General features: G+C 45.4%; 1 protein-coding gene across 11 annotated transcripts in view; it reads left to right on the top strand.

Moving 5' to 3' along the window:
- Positions 1-25,951, top strand: part of ANKRD6 (ankyrin repeat domain 6) — a 118,817-nt gene that overhangs the window by 69,227 nt on the left and 23,639 nt on the right. For 4 of the 11 annotated variants that reach the window (XM_080586602.1, XM_080586598.1, XM_080586603.1 and 1 more), the window contains exons 2-3: positions 3-159; positions 22,521-22,619. In XM_080586602.1, coding sequence (XP_080442728.1) covers positions 3-159; positions 22,521-22,619 — 256 coding nt within the window. Of the gene's footprint in view, positions 1-2; positions 160-4,413; positions 4,598-8,360; positions 8,379-8,419; positions 9,741-12,849; positions 12,977-13,327; positions 13,601-22,520; positions 22,620-25,036; positions 25,377-25,951 lie in introns of those variants that run through there. The other 7 variants (XM_080586600.1, XM_080586604.1, XM_080586606.1 and 4 more) reach the window with 6 other exon arrangements.

Here is a 25,951-nt window from a genome sequence, read left to right as displayed (position 1 = left end):
AGAAGCAGAGTGCCGTACCGTGGTGCAGAGACTCGCTGTTGCTGTCGGCGCAGGAAAAGACTGAAGTTGGCATCTCTCTTATCCCCAGCCAGAGGCTGCCCTGAAAGACACAGTTGTAAAATGTTCATCAGAAAAAAACTGAATGACAGATCCCTGAGAGTGAGTAAAAAAGCAAATCTACTTTTTTTTTGAATGTTTTGTCTAAAATGCTTAAAAGTAATGCCATGCAGAAATTTATTTTGAAATGCACTGAAGTTCCTGGGTAAATAACAGAATGAGAAGAGCTCCAAGTTCTACACGAGGAGCCAAGTTACTGTATTTACGTCACATTGCTATGTTCTTTGAAGCGTGCAGTCCTTGCTGCCACCTCTGCTGTCTGTTTACACCCCTGCTATTGCATGTCTGAGGTTCAACGTTAGTAAAATAAAGTGTTGTACCAAAATGGGATTTTCCTAAGGAAGGCACCTAAGAAAAACTGGTTTGTCAGGGAAAAAGGTCAGCTGGGAGGGAGCAGCTCTGGGGCTGATATGAAGGCTCCACGGGACAATAACCAGGCAGCTGTATCAGGAAAGGAGATGTCATGTTTAGTGGGCCATGTTCACTGCTCCAGCAGGGAAGCTGTGCTGCTAGAAGACAGCTGAGCTGCCTTCTCCAGGACACAGGCAAACAACCAAAGTTTCTGATGGCAGTAAGACAGAAAATATCTTTGGGATGTTTGCAGTTTTCTCGGTGATCTTCAGTTACTTTTTTGATTTTGAGTAGTGAATGCATGTTCTGAAACCCTTTGCAAAGCACATTCTTAGATTGTAGCTCTCTCTGAGCCTTTAAGAGGTGAACTTGCAGACCCCAAGGACTGCCTATTCAGCAGGATGTTACAGAGTATGAGGAGGTGGCTGGGGAGGTTGGAGGGCAAAGACTCCAGTTTTCAGATCACGCCCATGTGTTTGGACCTGGATACCACTCCTACCCCTCCACAGCCGAAAGAGGTCTGCCTGTGGAGCCCATCCCTGGAGACTCATCACCTGTGCTCAGCCTGGGCCAGGCTGGGAAAAAAAAAACGCATGAGGTTCAGAGGCTGGCTGCACACTCCCCAGCACAGGGAGCTTCCTTTCGTGGAGTGCTTGACAAGCTGTTTGTCTGAGGTATATACATTATAGGTTATTAACTTTTTATGCCTGATAATTTCGTGCTCCTGCAGAAGGGGGAGCTTTCCGCATGCTAACCTGTTTTATTTCTGGGAAGTAAGGCCCTGGCAAGGTAGCCTTGATGCTGGAGGATGAGCTGGGCTTGTAGAAGCAGCTCCAGAAGCAGCTTAGGGTTCAGCAAATAAAACACTGAGAGCATGGTGTGACTGCTAATGCCCATGCAGAAGACAAGTCATTACTGAGATTTGCTGAGACTTTCTGCATCAGTTGTTTTTTACATTTTATTCCAATATGAGTGTTTTAATTCTAAATAAATCACAGTGATTTACTGTTGACAGGAGATGTCATGGTGCAGTCAGGCAGGCACAGTCCTCTAGCAAACTGCAGAAAGCTGAGTGCTTCTCACGGATATTGTGGGGAGGACTCATCTAATCTAGCTTGAGATGTTTATAGTGCTGTATCCAAGATGATGTTTAATGAGGTAAGTAACTTCAGAATGTGATTCATCTGACAGTTGAAATATACTTTAGGATGGCATGAATTATGTCTTTTGTTGGCCTGACGTTGAAAAAGTCAGTGGTAGGTGTCTGCCCAGTGAACCCTTTAAGTTTGGTGTTGTAGTGTTGTCTAGAGTGCCTCTGAGTTTTGGGGAGGCTTGAAAATTTGTATTCTGTTGTCTGTGATCAGAACAGACAGAGGTGGTGACAAAAAGCTCCTCAGTCTTTTTGTTTTCTTCTGTTGTCATGAATCTGAGATTCAGCTGCAGTAATCTATGACTTGTCTCTGGAGGAAGATTATTTAATATAATGGAAGTGATAAGTTTTGAACTTTCTGAATTTTTGAAACACAAATTTTAGCTCTATGGTAAAACTTGCATGTGAGCTTCTGTCTTAAAAATGTAGTCCATGCCATACAACCTATAAAATAAGAATTTACAAAAATATGACTGTTTTTTGGATGGATCACAGAGGAGTCTGAATGTTTCTAGCTTTTAATCTTTTTGTAAAGATTTTCCAAATTTCACTGAAGCTGAAGTGGACCTGATTGTTTCTTACATTTATTTGGAGAAACCTTCTTTTATAGAAGAGGTGATAGAAGGAAAGTAAGAGAGTGATCCAGACTGCCTAGGTGGGTGGTGGGCATCGTCTGGATATTGCTTTTGGAGCTCTGTACGTATGAAAAGAAGCAGAAGACAACAAAGAAGGTAGCAGGGAAACCACAGAGAAGAATGCCGATAATGCTGAGAAAAAACCCTGAGTGTGCTCCAGGGTGATGTACTGCAGGAGTGTGCTCGCACTGGAGATGCTGTCCTGCTGTTTGAGTCTCTCTGGTGCAAATCTCTTAACTTCCCTGATCTCATCCCAAGATAAACCATTTGAAGTGCAAGTTTAATGAATTGGTGTGTCTGTGGGGCAAACTATTCTGTGTGTAGTGCGCGCCCTGCTATTTTATATATTTTTCTCTTCTCTGTATGAAGAAATAATTTCCTTTTCTTGTGGTGTAAGCCTTAAAACAGTAAGCACGTGTACAATTTTAAGCATGTGATTTGTTTCAGTGGCTTCAAGTGGCTATAGGTAAATTAGGTAGAACTGGCTGTTTGTCCCTTATGAGCTGTTGCCAGCCTTCTCGGTAGTTACCACAGGGTTGTACAGGGGTCCTGGCAAGGGTGCTAAACATCTGCTCAAGAGCAAATCCCCAGCAAACAGTGAAAACGTGGCTAGGTGATTAGGAAACAGCATTATCCTGGTGACGCTTTTGTGTTACCACGCTGGGTTAGACTGTGAAGACAATTAAAACTGCCTTTGACAGATCGTATAAGCGGTCAGGGCACCTGATTCATAAAATTTGTAATGGCCCTACTTACACTAATTATCGGTGAAGCAGAGCAGATATGTAAGATCTATTACATTGATTGCAACAGGAATAATGCAGTACTCATTGGCATTGGTGTTTTATACGAAAAATTAATAGTGCAGTTCAGCTGTTGTTTCAGAATGTGTTTCCGCTTGGTGGTGAGTCTTCATCTGTGTAATACTGACATTCTACTACTGTGTTTGCTGCTGAAATTGTAGGGGATTTTGGTTGCTAGAGTTCACAAAGCATTATTAGCTAAGGCAAACTTGGGCGTTCTGGAGGTGGTTCATGCGTGGTAGCTGTGGTTTGTTTAAAAGATACTGACAACGATGCAATTTTCTGGACCTGTTCAAGAGAGTACCCAACATTCAAAGGAGCAACATTAACCTTCTCCACGGCAGCCCCTTCAGGTGTAGCAACTGGGTGAGAAATCAAGACATCTGCAGAAAACTTCTGAATTGATTTATGACCCTCTTGGAGGAAAATATTTTTAGCCCATAGTGATTGATTTTTCACAATTCACGAAGAGATTTATGAAGCAAATAATACTGGCGTATCCTTCACCATTTGTTCTGCATATACTGTCCTTGATGGATGTTATACATGAAAGGGTCAAACCCTGAGGATATTTAGTACTCATTTTGCTGACATGAACGTTAAAATCAGGGGTGCTGTACGTGGTGATAGGAAGATGCCTGCACAAATAAAATACTCTCTGTTCACCCACAACACAAACACATTTGTTGGTGTCTGAAAATGTGAAGTACATCCCCAGCAGAGGAAGATTTCCCCATGGTAAGTTACAGAGCTTCCTTCGGACATTAACTTGAGAGAGGGTGCCACCTGGAAAGTAAACTGTCAGTGCCTAAGGAGTCTTTCTCCCAGTAAAGCCTCCGTCTTTAACGTGTGACTGCCAGTGCAACTTCTGGCCTTGCCAGAGGTTTTTCAGCAGGCCAGCCCCTGCACAGCTGCCTCCCACCACCTTTGCAAGCCAACAAGGAAACGAGATCGTCGATGCCAGTACCATTAAGAGAACTTAGAGTTAATAGCAGCATACAGTGAAGCAGCAAAAAAAATAAAAATAAAAATCTGCTGTGATGCAAGAAACCCTTTCCAAAATTCATTATTTTCTAAAACCATGGTTTTTATAAATCAGTCTTGTTTATTGCAACACACACACACACACACACACACACACACACACACACAAAGGGTACGTGTGTTCCAAGTAGATAATCTTCTGTGGGTTTTGGCTTTGCAAGTTATTACTGTTCCTGTCCCTCCTCCTTGCGCAACTACCCAGAAACGGGCCTTGAAATTGGGCCATCAGGCTCCTCACAGTTAATTAAACTTGTTTTTCTCGGTGCCTCCTCTTTCTGAAAAATAGAAGCAGTGTTTACCTGTTCGTTCACAGATTGGGTGGTGGAAGAGAAGTTAGCCTTCAGCTGCGCAGGAGGGTGGAGCGGGTACTTGAGAAGGAGAGATCTGCAGGGATTTGGCCTCGCTTCTTCCCGTATCAAGGGGGTGAACTTCTGCAGGGTTGGGTGCTGAGAGCTACGCTCATGTGGTTGTAAAAAGTGATCTCTACTTCCTACAAGGTAGGGAATGACTGATTTGGCTGCAGAAGGTGGTCTGGGAGTTTGGAGTGGGCTGGGAAGTGAATTCAATCTGTATGATGCAGTTGCAAGAAGAGACAAGCCTGGCTTTGGGTCTCTGGGATGCGGAAACGGTGCTGTGGAAGACACCAGGGGAATTATTAACTGGAGAGTCCTCTGCAAATCTTGTGTGTGGTTTTGAGTAACAAGCCTCAGAGCAAATGTAGCAGAGGGCTGGAAAAAGTGATCTAGAAGGAAAGGACGAAATAACTTTGCTGTGTTTTAATCTAGAATAAAAAGCAATGAAGGAAATGAAAGATGGTAGAGGAATAGGGACTTCCATCCATGAACAGTGACCTTCGGTGCATCATTAATGGAAACTACGACAGTAATATATTAATAAATATGCCAGAAAGAGATTAGGGTTCATTTTGGTAAAAATGAAGTGTTTTATGGGGAAAGGAGTTAATTGGGTGCAGTAATTGTCTGGGGTACAAGGCTGACAGTATTGCGGCCTTGAAATCTCTGTTTATTGCCCTTGTTTCTGTGCCATTACGTATTTCCACATATAAAAAATTTTATGGCAGTCCAATCCATTTGGTGAGTCTGCTGACGAGTGTATCACTTAATACACGTTGCCATTATTTGTCATCTATGAACATCTTTGCACTCCAATCAGAACTGAAGACCTTCCGTTCGCGTCATCGAGCATCCTGCACAGTCACGAAGCAGCAGTTTTGGCTAGCTGACTCCCAACAGCTGCAAACCTGGCATGGAAATGAGCTTGTGGTCCAAAGAGGAAAGCTTCATCCCCTTCTGGTGCTGCAGTGTAACCAAAAATACCAGGCGCCGTGAGGAGTGCACAGCATGACAGCTTCATTCACAAAATGAGAGGACTATTTGCTACCTTTGAGCTAAACTTACAAATTGGAAAAGGTAGGATAAAGTCCCTAAAATCCACACCATTTCAGCAGGCCTTGCAGTCAATAAAGACACTCTCCTATCAGGATCTCACCAGAGATGCTTTTAATTTACTTCCCAGTTTTTGGTGACTGTTTCCAGGCCTCTTTCAAGCCTTCTTAGGCTAGAGAAAAGAACCCCTCTGGTATGTTCAACAGGTCTGGTGTCTACCCTGAAGCAGAGCTTCACTTGAATTGTGTGCAGCTAGTTTTAACCCATCCACACTGGTTTTGCTCAGGTGTTGCAGACAGCTTCTTGGCAGAGACGCCGGAGAATCAGCTCGTGGGTTTGGCAGTGGGAGCTGCAGCGGGAGCTGTGCTGACTCGCGGAGCTGTGCCCTGCCCCATGCAGCAGTGCATGACCTCCGCTTTCACTTCCCCGCCGGCGTTCGTTTTCTCTCGTCCATTTTCCAGGGTGTGCCGGATCCCTGAACTTCCTCTTGCAGTTCCAGTACCCCGTGGTGGGATGCAGCTGGAAAAGTTATCTTCTCGTGATGGTAAGAGCGCACTGTAACAGGTGCAAATACTGCTCTGTGAGTTACAGTGGAGACACGCAGCCCTTCCACCCACACGTTCGCTGCATCTCTCTCCCACCCTGGACCCCCCATCCGTAGGACTGCGGCCCCTGACTTTCAGCGTACACCTTACAGAGCTCTTACCTGGCTCCCACTGCCTGCCAGACTCTTGCACGCGTGCCAGACACGTAGCAATGTTGAGGAACCGTGTTAATATAACAACACCTCAGACCATACTCGTGGTCTCTCCATGATGCAGAGCTGCACGGGGAGCGCTGCTCAGCCAGTTCGTTGCGCCTTCCAGTGTCCTCCCAAGGCATCTGCAGGGACTGCATCAGCGCTGCTGGCAGCTCCTCAGTCACGTTTTGCTTGAAGAGAAAGAACATCTCCAATGCTCTCTTGTCAGCTGGAAAATATTTTGAAGCTGGTAAATGTGTGTTTTCTTCTTTCCCCTTCTGTCAGGAGCGTTTTCTGATGGCTGCCTGGCCGCACGTCTTTACTCATGCTTATAAAAGGTAGGATCTTCAAACAGAAGTTTGTGGCTTGGTGCTGGCATTAGATTAACATAATGGTGCCTTCTGGCCTGGAAAAATCTGTAAACGTAGCAATTACTTTTTTCTTGAAATTTTCCAGCGTGTCTTTGTCCAAAATTCACCTGGGTTTCCGTTACGTGCTGGCTGAGAGAGTGTAGGGTCACTCATGCTGCAAGGAGGAGCACCCAGAGCAAACCCAAGGAGGAGGAGGAGCAGACCTCTGCAGTGCCACACCAGCATGAGGGCAGCAGTGGCCCCAGACCGAATGACCGACAGTGCCTGTGCTACGGCTGATTTGAATCGTGATGTCCCTAAAACCATCTTTCTGGCTTGCAGTGAGCTTTGGTGGGATTTGTGTGGCATTTTAATTGATTGCCAGGTGGCTCCCGTGCTGAAGGAGATGGTGAGGAACCGTTCTCCCATCCAGAAGTCCCACTGTGCCTGAGCATAATATAAAACCCCGCTCTCCCACGAGCACAGCTGTGTCCTGCGTCGTTCCCAAGGTTCAGCCCCAGCACTTCTGTTAAATAGCAGTGAGCTGGAAAGACCTCCTAAGTGTTTTTATGCAAATGGCACCGAGACCTCTCTTCCATGTGTGTTTGCGCGCAGACGCTGTGTGGCAGCAAACAATAGATATTGTTTTGTTATGTAAATACTGAGGGATGCTTGCTGAGAGTTGATCTCGCTTTTAATGAATGTTTTCGACGTGTGCGTGTGTTGAAAGAGAGGGTGGGGAGAATAATAAAGTTGTGAAACTTCAGTGAGATAATCAAAATGAAAAAGTGTCACGTTAGGAGCTGCAGAAAGTGCTAAGTATATAACCTGCGTGGCGGATAACGAAGGTCAGGGCTACATGGAAGGGAGATAATGAGGGGGGAAGGAGAACAATTGCCTTCACACAAGGAGTTTAGTGATGTGTAACCGATGACTTGCAACTGCCGCCGTGGTCTTCATCGCCGGTCCCCGTGTGCCTGCGTCTCCGAGCGCGCTCTGCGCAGCAGGTGCGGCTTTGCCGGTTGCTTTTGGCGGTAACGAGGCATCGCCTGAGAGCTGCCAGGCAGCTGAGAGTCCTCATTCAGCCAGGCTGAGGATGGAGGAGGCAGGGAGACAGAGCCTCACTCGCCGGAGAGCTGCGTGAGCAGTCGGGAAAGCCGTGCTCGCCGTCCCCTCGTGTGGGCCAGCCGGGCTGGCTGCAGGCAGTGAGTAATAGCAGCAAGTGGAAAAAAGCACATGAAACGTTCTCAGATGTCCCGGACTGTGCTAGTTCTTAAGGTGAGGGATCGCACCGCTGTACACGTGAAAACTGAATAAATTCACTTGGTGTGATCCCGTTTCAAAATATGGAGTGAAAACAGCGGCAAACAACAGCAGAGACCAACCTGCAAGCTGCCAGATTGTTTTGTGTAGGTGCCCAGTTTCAAAACGTTGATCAGCATACAGCCCAGCCCCAAAAATAGTGTCGGTGTACTTGAGAAGTATGAATCAAAATTGTATTTTTCTTCAGTTGGTAGTTCTTTCCTGTTCTCCAGATACAGCTGATGCTGTTGTGGTTTTCATAATGACACCTTGGACTCCTTTTTAACTTTCTTTTGGGGCAGGAATGGGTCAGAGGCAGAGTCCTTCCTTTAGCAAAATAAATATATTTTTCCTGATCTGTTTAGACAGGATTCGTGGGAGAGTTGGAGGAAAATCACTTAAAGGAAAGCAGTGCTGCAGGTCTTGGAAAAAACCTCTAAAAGTCAATTGAGAGAAACGGAGGATATGTCTGCATCCTGCAGTAAGTGAAAAAGTGAGGTAGATTCCTGGAAGCTCATTCTTTTAAGGCAATAATCCACCCTGCTAACACTGGTATCCTGAGTACAGTATCTATGTTTATGTCATGTTAAATACAACAAGCTACTTCACAGAGAAGGTAGACAAGAAAAAGACCATTTTAGAGGTTGTAACACGCTGTTGTGTATTAATAAACAAAGAAACCCATTTTCCTCTTGAGCAGAGCAAGGGAGACATGGGCACTATTAGACATAGGAAGTTTTCTTAGAAGCTTTCTTACCAAGGCTTCTGATTATTATAAAACAATAGCTATTATGTATCACCCCATTAAAAAATGGTCGGGCTCCGTAACTTACACCAGGCTATTCTAAAATAATTTAGAACAAATGTTATTTCTGTTGCATGAAATGAAGCTGCCAGGTGATGAGAGTTTTGGTTGAAATATTCAGCATAATTTCTGGAGATAAACTGCAGAAGAGAATTTGGCGTCCCTTGCAGAATAAAGGAGTCCCCCCCCTTTTTTTTTTTTATTTCATCCGGTACCTTGGTACAGTGGTAATGGATACAACCAGAAGCTTTTTGTTAGCTACCTAAGTGTTCGTTTATTCAGATACTGACTGAACTTGGTGATCTTACGATGCCAGAACATGGGTCACCCCCAGTATGATTTCCACTTAGCCCAGGGGATTTTATGAAGTCGATCAGCTTCTATGCCTTAAGTCTTCCAGAGTTTTTCAGCTTTCTTTTTCCCCTCCTTCCTGCGAGGGGAACCTTTTCACCCTTCACACCCATGAATTGAGGAGAGGCTGTCCTCTTGCCTGTCAGTGTCTGTGATGCTTGCTGCCTGCCGGACTTCCCCGTAGCCTTCGGGAGCACCGCTCCTGCACTTGTGGTACCCCGTGCAGGCTGCGCGGCTGATCGTCATCCTCACAGAGCTGCAGGAGGGGAGGGAGCCATGCAGGGGGCAGGTGCACGTGGGTTCTGCGTTTTCCCCCTGCTCACACCCGGGGGATGCTGGAGCTTTACGACCCCGCCACCGAGCAGCCGGCTGCACGCCCGCCTGGTGTTGTGCAGCTCGCAGCCAAATGTTTCCTGGAGCGTCTGTAGCGCCGCCTGACTCATCGAGCTGCTGAGATCCGGGGAGATACGGCCGGATCCCGCTCTCCGGAGACGTTGCCTCATCGCTGTGGGTCTGCAATACTAATCTGCCATGTCAGCCCGGGCGTCCTTCGTCGCGCCCCGCTGACCCCGGGGACCATGGTGCTCTCGGAAGGCATCGCCCCGCCGAGCCCGGCCGGAGCTGTGGGCATCACACCTGGCTGGCGTCCCCGCAGGGGACAGGTATTGCTTTCCCTACCTGCCCCAGGTAAGCGATCTGATCCTCAACAAAGGAACACAGCGAGGGCTGCTTCTTATTTTAAAATACATTAAAGCAAAATCCTTTCTTTTTTTTTTTTTTCTCATTTTTTTTTTCCTTCCTCGGTTCCTCGGCAAAAGGTCTGAGTATTTCCGTGTTCTGTGCTTCCCAAAGGGACGGGGGGCAGGAGGGCAGCTGGGATCCCTGGCACGGAAAAGACCGCGGTCTGCTGCTTGGAACAAGCAGCAGTGATTTGGGGTGATAATGAGGGATTTAATTCTGGGCATTAGGCACTGGCAGCAGGGACGTGGTGCGGCGCCTGTAATCACGTTGTCGGTTCATTGTGCACTGTCTGGGTGTGAAAGGGCAGTCAAGCTTTTATTGGCAGTACGCGGGCATCTGTTACCTTCTGCCTTGTGCTGCCTGTGCAGATGTATTCGAGAAAAGATGCTCCACGTGTCGGAGGCATGTGGAGAGTTAAACCCTGCACGGGGAGAGGGTCACTGGTCAGAACGAGAAAGTCATCCCCCTCCCGCTGCCACCGTCACCCATCTTCTTTCCTTACCAGCTCAGGAGAAAAGGAAAGTTGGTTGTCTGGGCTTCCTATCCTGATCAGCCACGCTTTCCTGAGTTGCAAATAATCGAAAGTGCATGCGACTGAGGAAGTGCAAAGCAGCCAGAGTCAGGAACGTGACCTGCTGTGCGAATATCCGTCTGTAAACCAGCCAGGATCGGGGACGTGGCTTGTAACGCGGCCGCCCTGCTGTAGAGGAGACCCACGACTGCAGGAGGCTCAAGCAACGTGATGGAAGCCCATGTAGGACTGGTAGCTGAATCGACTCCTTAGTATGCTTTTATACGTGGTCTGATCAGTGGAAGAGGCAAGAAGGCAAAATACACCGCAGAGCAGAGCTCTCCCAGGCGGTCCCTCCGGACTCGCAGGGCATGACAGGCTGATCATCTCGGGGAGAGAATTTTTTACTGCAGCCATCGGGAAGGAGCAAGAGAGAGAAAAATCGAACTGGGAAGTGAGTACAGTTTCCAACGCCTGCCTTTGCGTGCCTGTGAACGTGACTCTTTCCTGGCAGCGCTAAACTTCGCACGGTCGCAAGTCATCTGTGTGCTAGCCTACGTTTGGGGTTGCTGGTGGTGCGGCTACGACGTCATGAGCATCTGAAATTTGATCAGAAATGTCAGCGTGTCAGGAAAATGTTTGCGTTGAGCCTCCTGCAGTGAATGTTAAGAACCTCTCGGTGCCAATGATGTTACTGATTTATTTGTCTTTAATACAAGGGGTGGGAAAAGCAACCAGGGTCTGACCGCAGGTGTTTCAGGACGCACGGGGCTGGTTGTCGGTGCGTTGTGCCTGACGTCCGAGCGGCCAGGCTGGGTGTAAGGATGGGGGCAAGCAAGTGACTGCACGGTTCGTTCAGAAACCACCAGGGCACAGGCAGGCACCGGCACAGAAACAAACAGCTCCACGGCCGGAGAAGCTCTCGGAGAACATAACTGATGTGAGGCTTTCTGCACGGCGTGCTGGTCTCGGGGAAGGAGGGGAAGAGCTAGGTGGTGGGGACGCTGCTCTGGGATGTCAGGGGAGAGCCACGGAGGGAACAGGGTGGCCAGATCATGGGGCTGCAGCTTGCGTTGGTCACTGGAAAGCAAATGCTTCAGGCAGGTGAGATCTAACCTTGCGTTACTTTTCACAGATCAGCTTATTAGTTACAGGCCATCTGTATTTCTTGGCTTTTCCACATGGCTTGTACACAAAGGCACGGCATGGCACAGGCTCACGCAGTGCCGGAGGAGCGGTGTGTGCTGTGCACGGCCCTGCTGAGGGACACGAGGGCTTTTTTCTTCTCTTCCATCTTTCATATGACGCCAGGGTGTCCAAACCACTGTCCATTTGCTGAATAAACGTGCAGCTGCTTCCACGTTGCTACAGGCATGTTGGCACCTAGCAAGCAAGGGGATGGTAAAGAAAAGCTGACCTGAGTCCTTTCCCTGGAGACAGCAGAACCTCATGCTCGTCCTTGCAAATCAAGAGGCAATTGTCTGGAGTTGTTTCCTGGGTTTGACATAACTTTTATATGAACGTTGGAGAAAACAGCAACTTCCCTGTGCTTTAAAGAGCACTTTTTGTAAAACGGGTGTAATATTTGTGAGCATGATACTCACCTCAAAGGGTGTTACAGGAATTAGTGCTCATAAAGTGTGTTCTAAGGCTCAGTAAGACAAATTGTCGTAGGAGTGCAGGTTCATTCTGCTGCTGTCATCTACAAATTAACCAATGTGGTTTTAATAGGGGTGAGCTTTCGATGAAAAATTTGTCTTCCTAGTATGAGGATGGAAATTGAATGAGGTGAGGCTCTCCCTGCTGAAACTGGACACAAAACGTCCGTGCTGTGAGTGGTGGGATTATGGGGGGGGCTGTGTGCTGTCGGCTAGGCTGAGGCAACCAAATCCATTGAGGGGGCCAGCCAAGCCGGGCAGGAGTACCAGCTTGTCGTTATTGCTGTTTTGAGGTGGATTCAAAAGGAGAGCACAGGTTGACAGACACTGTATTGCACTGTCTCCACGATCATCTAGTCCCTGTACCTCTTACCCGCAAACTAAGCGAAGTCTATGATACTATTAGCTGATAAAGAGCAGTGCAGCGATATTTCAAGAGAGAGAGAAAGATAAATCATCTGTGCACACACGCCTGCTATCTTGAAAATGTTTTTGCTCTGCTGAAACAATCAAATACCAAGGCGTGAAATACTGCTGAAGTAAAGGCAAAGCTGAAGTCCTCCCAGACTGGGAGGGTCCTAAAGCTCAGAGTGGATAAATTTTGTGGGAAGCATCACTTTTCAGCTCTGCTGGTTCCTTGGACAGGTTGTTGGAGCCAGGGAAGAAGAACTTGCTCACGGCCACTTGCCTGGTTTGCATGAAGAGTGCTAAATCTGAACTGTTCCCGGGGCCAGCGTGCCGCGATGTCAGCACCTCCGTGGGAACGCAGTTTCTCGATGACAGCAAAGATCGGTGTTTCCCCGTTGCAGGTCGAGATCCCTCCCAAAGGTGTCCTTGGGATGGTTCAGAGGAGGCTGTGAAGCATTTTGTACCAGTGAGGGAGCAGTCAGCTGCCTTTAATTGCTGGCTGCTCTCGGGCCTGGCAGTGCAGAGATCTGTGTATTTATATCCCCAGCCCATAGCTGTAACGCATCCGTGTTCCCTTGGCCGAAACGGTGCTGTTAGCGATCGAGGTAGGTAACTCGTGCCCAGCTAACGTAAAGTCTGGGAGAGGGAGAAAGATGGAATGGAAGGGGGCCACACAAATACAGATTAGGCCAAAAGAGAGAGCTTTCAGAAAGTTGAGGGATTTCTGTCCCACATTAGGGGAATGAGGGGACACTGAGGATGTGCTTCTGCGTACGTTCCCTCTGCCTTGCAGCAGAAGTGCAGTGATCCTTTCCAGGAGGCTCAGAGGGTTGTTTTGTTTTCTGTGTGTGACCCCCCTCCCAAACCGATGAGCAGATGAGCACTCGGGGAGGAGCTGCTGCAGTGCTCCAGTCTCTGAGACGTTGCTGATGGCAGTGTTGTTTTCTGATCCACAGGTCCAGAAGATGGCATAGGAACAGCGTCGCCTTCCAGGGAGCTGGGGTCCTTTCTCACCTCCGTGCATGCTGCTTGAACAGACCTGAAGCCTTTGTTTTTGGACTGAAGAAACCTGTGCACTGCTTGCCTTGAAAACCTCTCTCTCCTAATTCATGAGCCAGCAGGATGTGGTCGCTGTGCTTTCAGAACGGCTTCTCATAGCTGCGTACAAAGGCCAAGTGGATAATGTGGTGCAGCTTATCAACAAGGGTGCCAAGGTAGCAGTTACCAAGGTAACAAGAGAAAAACGCTTTACAAAATCCCTGGGAACTAACATAACTCCTAAACCATTGTCTGTGAAAATGCCCTTGCAGCTTTGCAATTCTGAATGTAATTGAGGTTAGCGGTGGATTACAGTGTTGGGATTTCCTTGAAGTTTAGACTTATTAGCTCGTGTAAATTTACCAAATAGTGCATGTCTTGTAGTTAGACACTTCCCAGTACACGCGTGCACAGCTGTGGTGAATGCTGAGTCTTTAAAAACGTGCTGTGCTGATGGAGATGCTGTGGCGTTTTTCAAAACATTGCATTGACTTTTGAACAATGTGCGAGATGATGAATGGAGCAATTCATCACTGTCGGGGGAAGCTGGTCCAGAGCGCTGGTCTTTCTGGATGAGGGGATGGGGGAGTGCCACCTGTTGTGGCAGGATAAAGGTATGCAGAAAGCATTTCTTGCCATCAAAGGCTATCGGTACAGCGGCCTCGCTTGTATCTGACATCTACATTGATTCCTGCTGTGTAGTCCCCATTCAGTATATTATAAATATTCAGTATATTATAAATATTAATATAATAACAATATAAATAATATTAGCAAATAAAAGATGAGGTAGAAGTGGCTGTTGCAGAGACAGTTCACTCAGCAAGAAGCCCTAAAGAGAATTAGGTAAGTTAGGTCTTTAGAGCTGCAACATAAAATCTGGGATGTCCTGTTGTGACAAACTACTGTTTTCTATCATATCTCATTCTATTTCTCTTTCCATATTGCTTTTGAACACTGTATGTATGGGAGCAAATATTCACAGATAGAAAGCAAATGTGAGTACATCAGATAAGTAATCTGTTTTTTCTGTTCTTATCTGTCCATGACAGTAGGTTGCAATTCCTTTGTGGTGTTTGGGTTGTGGATAGCATTTATTTTGAAAGGTGGAGTGATCCAAAGGTAGCCAATTTTAGTGAGTTTTGCATGCCAAAACTGAGCGGTGTTTTGCTGGTAGATAATATATACAGATGTAAAAAATGTGAATGGGCCCATAAAGATATCTATTTGGCTCTGTTGTCCACGCATCTCTGTAGTTGATCAACAGCTATTGGAGGTGGTCAGGAACAGCAATAATTAAATATGCTTGAATGGTAGGTGTTTTTTTTTCTTGTTTTGTGGTCTTGTGTGGTGGTTTTTGTTTGTCTGTTTTATAAGATACTGAGCTTTGAGGTTATTGAGGGACCTACCTGAAAATGCACAAAGTACTGAAAGAATACTGTATATTTTGTATAAATTTGTGCATTAAAGTAATTTTGAATCCAGCTTCCACACTGAACCATAAAATGTGGTGTCCCTTGTCGTGGTTGCCAGAGTAATCATGCCACTGATTGAACTGTTTCACAGACTTAGGTTGCCATAATCCATAATACTAACACAAAGCTGACACTTCCTCTTTGTTAAGATTGCTCATTATGTAATTACCAATGCCTTCTGTTAATTACAATAACAGTGAAGGCAAATTGTGTAAATATGACTTTCAAACAGAAAAATCAGGTTAATTTGATCAATGCAGATTTGCTAGGGTCGGAAAAAAAAATTCTTTCCTGCGCGATATAGGTGGCTTCCTGCTTCTTGCACTTGCTTTGTTGTGCCACCTTTGCACAGAAAATCAGCTCAGCTGCATAGGGAGAGCACGTGCGTATTTGCCTGTGAAAGGCTGTGTGAACGTGCACGCCTCGGAAGAGCTTGGCTCGCTCATCCAGTGACACAGAGGCTGGGAGGAGAAAGAGCCATCCAAAGTCCAGGACAAGGTTGGCACAAGAGCAAGCATGTGTAAGTTAACCCCAAGTATATTTAAACTGGGAATTTTAAGGGATTTTTCAGCCATCAGAGCAGCCAGGTTCTTCTGTGGTCTTTCAATAAGTGGAACAGACCCCCAAAATAACTATTTTTAAATTACAGGTTGCTAGTTTTAGGCTGGAAATTAGATGGCGTGCTTGTCAAAGCAAGGAACTATTGATTGAGCTCTCAGATAAACTGAAGTGCCTTCTTCCCTCCCCGAGATAAAATTCATTGCAAAATGAAACCTAAACATAAATTTTTACATTTATTCACATGCCTTAGTTCTCTTTTACTCGTATATCTTCTGCTTTTATTTGCAATCTTCTGTTTGTTCTGTCAAATTAATTTTAAATTCTAGGGGTTTGATCCAAAGAGAGAAATGACTTCTGTACTTCTCAGCCAAAATTCCTACTGAATTCTATCAGAGCTCTATTGGAAAATGACATGCCAAAGCAAAGTTTTTTGGAGAGAGAGAAAATGTTCCCTCACCACTTTAGGCTTGAAATGAGTTTCTGATATGCATCTGTGAGCGCAGACCAATTCTTGTGGAACAACACCACGCAGAGCCACAGCTCGAAGGGACTGAGGTCTAGACCTATGTGCTGTTCTTCATTCAAACCAGATTAATTGAGCATGGCTTAAGGAAAATGAAGCACATTTTCCATAACGAACCAAGGACTATTAAATGCTGGATAGCTGGCAAGCTTGTCCGGTTCTAATTTTATCTGAAATTTGGAAAGTCATGCGATGTGGTTAATTGCTGCTTCAGTAAACAGAAATTCAGCTGCAAAGTGGTTTCATTTGTGTCACCTCTAAATGGGTGATTTCAAAAGAACAGCAATATGAAGGAATAGAAATCCGATGAGGAACTGGTGTGCCCGAGTTTCCTCCAGGATGGATTTGGTTCACTTTGACAGCACGAATAGCAAGTCCAGCCCTCACTTCCAGATGAGGTCAGCCTTGAAGCGTGTGTTTCAGCATCTTCCCTGACACCAGGATCAGCGAGGGACACGTGGGCTCTTCCCAGCTGTGGGGCTTTTTAAAACCTGGGAGGAAGAGCTGATGGCCACAGCCATCTGACACCAGGGACCCAGAGGGGAGGAGAGGGATGGTGGCACTGCTTGGCACATGGACCCGCACGTCATCCTGGGGCTGGGATCTCTGCCACGGAGCTGTGCAGGGTGGCAGCCAAGAGACAGTCTTGCTCACCACGTGTGAACTCTGCTTTGGGCATCCTGTCAGCCACCTTGCTCTGGTGCTGCTCTGCCTGGTAAAACAAAGAGATCACATTTTTGTGCATTTTTGTTCTTCATTCTTCACAGGCATGGAAGTATATCTCCTTTCGTTATGAAAAGGGCAAAAAAAAAAATCCCCCAAACCCAAACAACTGGTAGTTCATGCTGGCTGATTCCAACAAGCAGGTTCCTTCATGAGGTATTTTGGTGAATGTGCTGCCAAAAGTGGAAGATTAAGAACAGATCCTGGTATGATTAACTCTATTCTTCCAATCCGCAAAGCTTGTCCCATCTTTCAGTGCTTTTGTAGGAGAGCTTTCTTTCAGTAACCTTGTCGACAGCTTCATCTTTGAAATGTAAGTGCTGGGACTTTTGCTGAGCTGCTCTGTCTTGCTGTCCTCCCAGAATGTTGTTTCCCTTTTCAAAAGTTATTTTCCTTTTTATGTTGTGAGCTGAGATAGACGAGGGGGAGGGCTGAGAACCACCAGAAGTGGCAGAGGAGAAAGGGAGGTAGTGATGCATCGGGTAAGACCAGCTGCTCTCTTGATCTTGTTCCCAGCGTGGTGCCAGAGGAGGGGAGTTAAAGCTTTATTTCACCTCCCAGCCTTGAACTGCAGCGTGCCGGGAACTGCAGCCCTTACTGTGGCCTTGCTTCACGCCTGGAGATGAAATTCCAGCTCTGAACCTGCGTTAGAGCTCACCAAACCAGCGTGTTAGTGGTGGGTTTCACTGGGGCACTGCTCCAGGGCATGCGGAGCTCAGCACTGAGAATTAATGCTGCCAAAAAAAGCTGGATATTAGGTAGGGGTGTGCCACTGGTCTGTTACACATGAAGAAGATCGCCATAGGAAGTAATAATGTGGCACAGGCAGTTTTAGTGCAGTTTGCATAACACCATGGGTTTTATGGATATTTTTTCAAAGGAAAGCAGAATACAGCTTTGCTGCAGAGCGCAACATTAAGAACATCGCTCTAAAATTGAATTCTGCAAAGAAAGGATGAGCATTTGGGGAAAAATGCTAGTGCTTCTGTTTTGATTCAGCAATTCTGTTTGTTTATCTGTTTGTTTCTTCGATCTGAGCTTTGAACTAGCTGTGCTGTGACCCTTCCATATGGCGGCACGTCATAGTGCCGGGGTACTCGTCGACTCGTCATCAAGGTTTCAACTTGAGAGAATGCAGAGTTCTGGAAAACAAATATTTTCTTCACAAGTGAAGATGGAAGCAAAAAAAAAAAAAAAAAAAATCTGCTTTGGTGCTTTCACATTTTTGTGCTACTTCAGCTTGAAAAACTACTTATTGCCTTAAGTGGCTGTTTTAAACAATAATGAAAATAAACAAAAGGGAAATAGCAGACATTTAGGGACTTGCTCAGCGCCTGTTGAGGCCAATGGGAAGCTTAGTGCTGGCTTGAGCGATCGGGTTATTCATGGGGAACAGCATAACAAATCAGCAGCGTGGAGAATGGGACAAGACCGTTTGCGTTTTCAAGCTTTCTGTAAAATGTGGCTAGGCATGTTTTTGCATAAACGCCGAGTGGATGAATAAACAACAGTGCTCGTGCAGCACGACACTGGGGTGGGGTGGAAAACTGGATGTGCTTGCGTAAAAGCATCCACGAATATAAAAAGACAAGGAAAGATCCTGCAGGTCGTGGTGCAAAGCCTGCCTGTATGGATTTGGTTGCAGAGCGCACACCTGGAGCAGCTCCTCCACAGAAATTGTGCTTTTAAACCATACGTATTGACAGGTGCCTGGCAGAGTGTGGAAGTTAGAATACAGGTTAAATACAAATTAAAAAAAAAAATCCTGCTGAAATTAATCTGGATGTTTACTGTGCTTGGCTGCAACCTGATATGCCCCATAGCCAGAGCTCTGTGTCGCGGCTGCTGGAAGTGGCAGCTTTAGTACAAGTGGTCCCATTTATTTTTAATAAGCCAGTGACACGGGAGGATTTGTGCGATTTGTGACCTGCTGAAGCAATTATTTGCATTTGAAGAAATGCCCAAATTGCATACTTTTTGTGTGAACGACTGCTTTATTGGTTCGTTAATCTGAGTTGTAGAAATCTCTCATTTGTATTTCTATTATTGCCTGTAATAACCCCAAAACCATTACAGCCGATATTTGGACATGCCCACAAGCTTTTAAGTCGGTGATCTTTCCAGTGTTTGCACTGCCTGCACTGGAGGAGCACTGCCTCAGTATTGCCTCTCTCTCCTCTTCTTCTGATGTTACTGGGAAGAAAAAGAAAAGCTGGCATTGTCGGTTCTTGCAGTGTTATGATTAATTGTGAGATGGCCAGTGCTTTTCCAAAAGCCCGGGCCTCTAATCAGTGTAATGTGCTGGAATCGATCCTCCTTCTCACTCTCCTGTTGTGGTTAGGATTGTGATTTCCCTAGTCCCCTTTCAGAGCCTCTGGGAAGAGCTAAAGGATGCAATGACTGTGCTCTCTGAAGGTCTCCCTTTCTGTGTGTCTCCAGCAGGTGGGATGCCTCTGAACCCGTGTTTGTTGGGCAGAGAATCTTGAGACACACAAACCCTCTGGAATAAGAGGCTGACGTATATTCCATCATCCTCTAGTCTTTTGTTTTAATAACTCGGTGTGTTTTTTCTAGATGAAAACCTGAATTTTGGAGACCTGGCTGCAGTTTTTGAACGCCTGGGGATGGTGATAGTGGAAATGCACAGCGATGCAACCTCTTTATTTGCTCAGTAGCAGGAACGTCCAAAGTTGCCTCGTGTTGGCTTCTTTTCCCCGTGGCCCTGAGGACGTGGCGGGGCTTGGCTTTGCTTGTTGAAGAGGCTGGAATGGAGACGGTTTCTCTGCCAGCCTCAGCCCTTTCCTTCCTCTCCAAGTCTGGTGGTTCTGCTCGCTCCCTGTCCGACCCCTCGCCCTCTCCTATAGCCACAGAAACCACAGCTCTCCCTGGCCCCGCTGTGCCCTCTCCCTTTGAGGGCATCTCCTGTCCCGGTGCTGGTCTCCTGAGGCTGCCCACGAGCCAGAGCCCGACCGCTGTGGCCTGGGGTGGGTTCCTCCTGGTGAAACGGGAGCCTGGTGCTGCCGAGGGAAAGGGCAGCCTCCTCCTGATAAGCCTGCTCCCTCCGGCCGCGGTATTTTTATGTGCCTTAAGGCACTGAATGGGCAGGTGAGGGTGGCGTGCCCTGTGAGATCTGGATCTGGTGTGGCTTGCAACTTTTTCTTGTGAAGCACGTGGCTTGGATGCGTGCCTCCGGGAGGCTTTCCCTGTTCCTGCGCGCTCGTTACGGGGTGCTTGTCTACATGAGGTGTGCTGGGTGAGGAAAACACGTTCCTCGTATTAAAAATAAGCTCATACTTTTCTTCCATAGTTTATTTTTAACAAAGGACCTTTGGCTGCACCTCGGCATTTTTTTTTTTTCAGGAGTTAGAGATGGTTATCTTATCAGAAAATTTCCCTGCTGGAATCTATCCGCGTGGTTGGCAGTGCTCTCGTTTCACAGCACACGAGCTGCCTTCAGCTTGGGTTTGTTTCTGTTTTTTTTTCCTGCTCCGTGTACAGATAACAGTAAGTTGGTTTTGTGCTATGTTAGCAACCTGCTGGGAAGTGAGACACTCCGATGAGGTGATTTATTTATCGCAGTTAGGTAATGTAGAAGTTCAGAACCCACAAACCTGAACGTGCTGGAGCACATCTCCATAATCCAAACGTGTTGTTCGTAGCCGGGAACAATTTGTCAACCTCGCTTCAGGTTCGTTTTCTCTTTTTCATGTTGCCTAGAGACTTTTATGCCTCCTGCCATCATTGAGTTACCTGAAACTTAGCCCTGGCTGTCCTCCAGGCCGCTGCCGAAGGAGGCTGTGCTCTGCGTGGCCGAGGCAGCCCTTTGCTCGGGGGGCATCGCCGATGGACCAGTGTCTAGGTGCGGCAAGAAGCCCACAAGCAGCAGGCTGTTGCCACTCAGTTGGCACGGAGAGGCCGGTGGGGACAGCAGGAAGCAAGCCCTTCCCACACCTTCGGAGATGCTGGAAGGAAAGTTTCCCGTTCATCAGGAGCAAGCTGCTGCCTCCTGCTTGGAAAGGGGAACGGGACAAAGCATTTGTTTTGAGAGACCTGAGCGGGTGTGGGCTTCTCCCTTAGATCTGGCCCTCCAGATCAGTCGTGGTGTAATGAATCAACAGTTGCCATTTTCAAAGCACCCCACAACTATTAACTAATGACACAGACGTTTTGGCTCCAGTATTACTGTGGATTTCAGCATTACTTTGTTCTGAAGAGGCTGAATTCCCAAGACTTTGCCAGCCGGGCAGGGATGGGAATTGCTGTGTGCAAACAATTCTGTCCCGAGCATGTGTTATTATTTACCTGGAGTTGCTTTCACACTCAGGAAGTTCCTTAAAATCTCAGAGAGCTAATGGTTCTCTTCTGTTTATTTAGGCCACTTGTCAGCTCTTGAGGTGTTTGCTTCTTTTCTAAGTGATTTATTAAGGCAGTTTGTTTTCTCGTGAAAAAGAGACAATGGCAGCAGCAGTGATGAAGAAATAGACATAGAGCTGAAGAGCAGTGTAACACAACTTCATCTCCTGAAATGCCTGGGGGAGAACCTGTGAAGTTAATTTGTCATCTTAAAAAAGACAGGAACCCTGTTTTCTTACTTGTGATTAAATAAAATTTGCAATCAACGTTTTTAGATTTGTTCCTGTTTAACAGTTCATAAAGCGATGCTTTGAGGTCTATATTGGGGAGATATGTTTGTATATATACATATATACACATACACGCACACTTCGTAGAGCAGAACTTAATTCTTGGTCCTCCCCTTACGAGTTTTCTTTTTGAGATTGTATGGGTTAGTTTTTTAGGGAATCACTTATTCTAGTTCTCCTCTGTTGTCCAAGATTCTCTCTTAAAATCTCTTCACTCTTTGAGCCTCTTTTAACATAAATTCTTGTGCCTCTTCTAGAAGAAGCAACCTATTTTCCTTTTCCTGAAATGCTTCACCATAAATTCCACCACAGGGTGATCAAATGGAGCTCAGTTATTTGTAAATATTGTCTTCCCCATGTCATTTCACTTAGATTTTTTTTAAGCCATTTGTTGGGGATTTACTTTTTCTATTAATTTGATTTTACTGTCAAATTTCAATCTTTTTTTTCTTCTAAAACCATACATCATTTATGCATCTCTCTAATTAAAGCATTTCTGTCCTTCTACTCATTAAGTAACTGATCTTGATTACGCTATAGATTGATTTTCTTCTGAATATTTTATACTCTGTTTTTATGTGGGCTAGAGCTTGATAATGTTTAAAAGTAAGTGTTGTCTGAAAACATCTGACAGATCTTTGACAAAATGAGGTTGGTTGTCATACACAGCGTCACCTGGAGGGACTTACAAATCTTCCACTCATTTTAAGGGGGTAGCACCTGTTGTGCAAAACAGTCCAGAAGTTCTTATTTCTCTTGCAAAAATGGTACCCAATGCAGTATTTGATTTTGCCTGTTATAGGAACTTTGTTGTACTGAGTAGGATTGGAAGTGGCTGACAAATCTCTGCTCCAGAGGGACAGAAATAAAAAGGTCATGAATTCTCTTCAGGCATGGACACAAAGCTGGCTCCGAGTTTGTAAGGAAGTATCCTTACATAAGTAGAATATCCCCTTTGTAGATTACCACCAGGATAAACTGAAATGTTGCAGAACGGGGAGGAGGAGTTTTATGCATATACAAAATGAGGGGAAGCCTTTTGTACACTAATGTATGTCAACTGCTGCTACTGCAGACTTCAAAGAGAGGGGTATGTACAGAAGAAGGAGGAAAAGGATAAAATTCTGGTAAACTATTATGCATAAAAACTCACCTTAAATTATTGTTATTTTCTTCTCATTCATAGCATGGCCGGACCCCCCTGCATCTTGCTGCCCACAAGGGTCACCTCCATGTTGTCCAGATTTTGTTGAAAGCAGGTTGTGACCTGGACATTCAGGATGATGTAAGTAGATACAGCTTCCCTGCTTGGGGTGGAGGGGAGAAGGCTGTTGTTCCATCAGTAATTTGCAAATGAGCATAGGTCTTCACTTCTTTGAAGTAGGATTAAAAGAAAGCAAAATCTGTCTCTGTTTTTTTCTAATTTGGAGATGCAGCCTCTAATTTGGAGATGCCAAATTTGCATGAGAGACAAAGTAAAATGAGGTGTTTTTCGACGAGTTGCTCAGTCCTTATGCTCCAGCTGCAGAGCTTTGTGCGAGCTGTGATTGTGCCGGGCTGGTGTGAGTAGCAGTGAGAGCTGGTGCCTGCCGTTGGGTACAGAAATTAAATTAGAGCTTGTTACACTGTGCAAGAACCCGCTGGAGGACGTCAGGGGGACGTAATCTGTTTTGCCTGAAGTGGGAGATGCTTTTGTGTCGACGCATGCCACAGCATATCGGGCAACTGCAGTGGGGAATTACCAAGAAATGATCCTGTTGGCTGCCGTGGTTGATGCGGGGAGGTCGCATCTGTCAGGCTGTTGGGTGGTAAGCATCAGCACAACGCAAACAGCTTCGAGCTTAGTAAATGGTATTTTGTTTTCATTTGGTCAGATATGTAAGTTGTTGGAACTTCCTCGATTTCCATTAACTTCCTGGCTTTCCATAAAAAGTTCTAATCTTGCACCAGGTTTTAAGGCACGTTGGAATGACAGGTAACACAGTTTTAGCTACCTCGCTCTGATGAACAAAAATGTAGGCCGAAATGTGCAACAGCAGTTGAATAGTTAGGACTTCCCTCCGATTCGTTGCTAACTTCCGATGGCACACTGGCACAAATTTGAGGAATGGTTGCTTTGTTTCCCTGTGTAATAAGTAAGATTCTTCACGGGACCTGGAAGTCCAAAGGTTGCTAGTAGAGGCACCCGTATGACTATTAAAAGGGAAAAGAAGATGTCTAGGTGCCTTTTGAAAAGCCATGTAGGCATTTGTTTGCATGCAAAGGATCTTAAATATCTGTAGAAACTGGAAAACTGGTTTCCTTCTCCACACGAGCAGCTGCATCTCCATGAGGTGCAAGCAGTCTGGCAAGTGTACACCTGTACCACTGTGGTATTAGTGCAGCCAACTTTCTACTGGGGAACTTGTTTTTCTAGGAAGAAACTTTCTCTCCTGCACTCTTTATGCTTTCACTATGCCCTTCTGTAGAAAGGAGCAGATTTGCAAGTGTAATGGCAATATCAGTTTATTCAGATATACCCTGAATATGTTTTTAGACATAAATGCAAAAATACATAAAAGCAAAAATGATTCATCAGATATTTGAGACAAAATTGCAGGCACTTTACAAGTACAGTCAGTGTTCCTGAGAAATACAAGTTAGACTGCAAGTGCTTCCACTGATTTGCTCAAACTGGGGTTCTTTGAAAGCTGCTTTTTGAGTAAGTGTTTTTTATTTTATTTTATTTTTTATTTTTTTAATCTCTAGTCATAAAATCTAGACTACTTATATGTAAACCTGATTCGTTAGCCATAATGGAAAAAGAGTAGATTGGTGCTTAGCACTATTTTGGTTTAGCCAAGAGTCTTGCACTGCAGAAATATCCAGCTCATAAAAGACTTTATTTCAACTTGCCTGGCAAGCTTCTCCAGGTCTTTGTTCTCAACAACTGGATACCTCTTCTTAATGTGGTGACTGATCTGAACAGAATAGGTGCATGCTTGATTTACAGATACTGTTTCTTAAAAGCACAGTGCAATTCTTTGCTCTGTATTTAGTACTAGTCATCTGGTTTGGGCTAAGGAGAACCTCAGGAGATGCTGAGACTCAGAGGGTGGGTTTGGATTTGTCTCGGAGGAGGAGAAGGAAGGCTAAACTCCACATGAGGATTTTTGCTTGTGAAAGGTATTAACTAAAATATTTCTGCTTTCCTTTTGCATAGGTCTTCAAGAAGGTTCTCTATTTATGTTTTCTCCTTGTATAATTCATTTTTACACTTTATTTATGCCATACAGAAATGTTCATATTCTTTTTTAATTGCAATCTATTGATTATGCCTTCAGTCACTCTTATCCCGTGCTTATTTGGCAGTGAAGGCACTTTAGCATCAAGTGTTGATTAACATCATTACATTTCATTTCAGGAATACTGATTTAGGTTCAGAGATTAAATTGCTCATGAGAGTGGGGAGTATCGTATTTCATTGAAAATTAAATTACTTGATTTTTGTCTGCAGAATTATGATAACAGAAGTCTTCAGGTTCTAAAAATACGCATATTCTATTTTTCTAAATAACAAGAGAACTCAACATTTTATTTTGGAGTTGACTATAGCTAATAAATAAATGCAATACTAACTTTTCATCTGCTACATGATAAGCAGAAACTTAAAAACTGCTAAATGTTTTGGAGAGATTCAAACACTAACTTCATGTTCTACAGATGTATTCTTTAGAACACGGCAAGAGCCGTGAGAATTAGTTGAAGAATGACCTCCAGTGGCCTGGAGTGGGATTATTATGAATTTCAACCGGTGGAGTCCAGCTCTGTAGAGTACGCAACCCCGGGAGCTAATTCCTTCCTCCTCCCTGCCAATCCTGAAAACTCTTACTGGGATCCCAATGCAATCTCTGACTGGTCAATGAGTATTCATACAGCACGCACCTCAGAAATAGTCAAGGAGAAAGTTGTCCCGGTGAAGGAAATCAAGGAAGAGAAAGATAAGAAAAACCAGAAGAGAAAGGCTAGAAAGGAACCTAGAAGATCAGAGAGAGAGAAGGAGGTTAGAAATCTTGTGCGTCAATCCTGCCTTGAGCTTCACTTCTCCCATGGCTGCATGCTGCAAAATCTTGGACTGGCAGCCTGGCATGACAGCTCTTGGAGGTGCATGACTGCATGGCGAGCTTTGTGCTGGGTGCTCCGCATAGTTTCCTGCCCTGTATGCGCTTTCTGAAAATCTAACTGGGAAAAAAAAACGTAAACTTTAAAACCCTGAAAAGGCCCTGAAACTTCTCTTCTGGAAGTTCCACGTTAAGAAGCAGAAAATTAATTTCAAATAGAACAATAATCCAGAGGTCAAAATCATTTCTAGTTGAATGTTAATATGCAAAGTGGCTTATTCTTATGCTCCCATTTAAGTCTCGTTTAGTGTCATTTAAGCTGTAATTTCTTTCATTCATGTTTATTTTTTCACGCCTTGATCACTTCTGCTGGCCATGCATCATCATTTACTGTTCAGAGTGAAATTCTGCTTACTGTGTTTTTGTGACGAATGACTTTCTTCAGCAAAGGAGGACGCTGGCATTGAGAAGCACCAGGGCACATTTGGTTGCCTTTGTGTACAAAGGCTTCAGAATA

This window comes from Anser brachyrhynchus, assembly GCF_964034855.1.
Source record: "Anser brachyrhynchus genome assembly, chromosome: 3".
NCBI classification, from domain to species: Eukaryota; Metazoa; Chordata; class Aves; order Anseriformes; family Anatidae; genus Anser; species Anser brachyrhynchus.
Note: the sequence above shows the minus strand (reverse complement) of the source record. Positions and strands in the feature narration are given on the sequence as shown.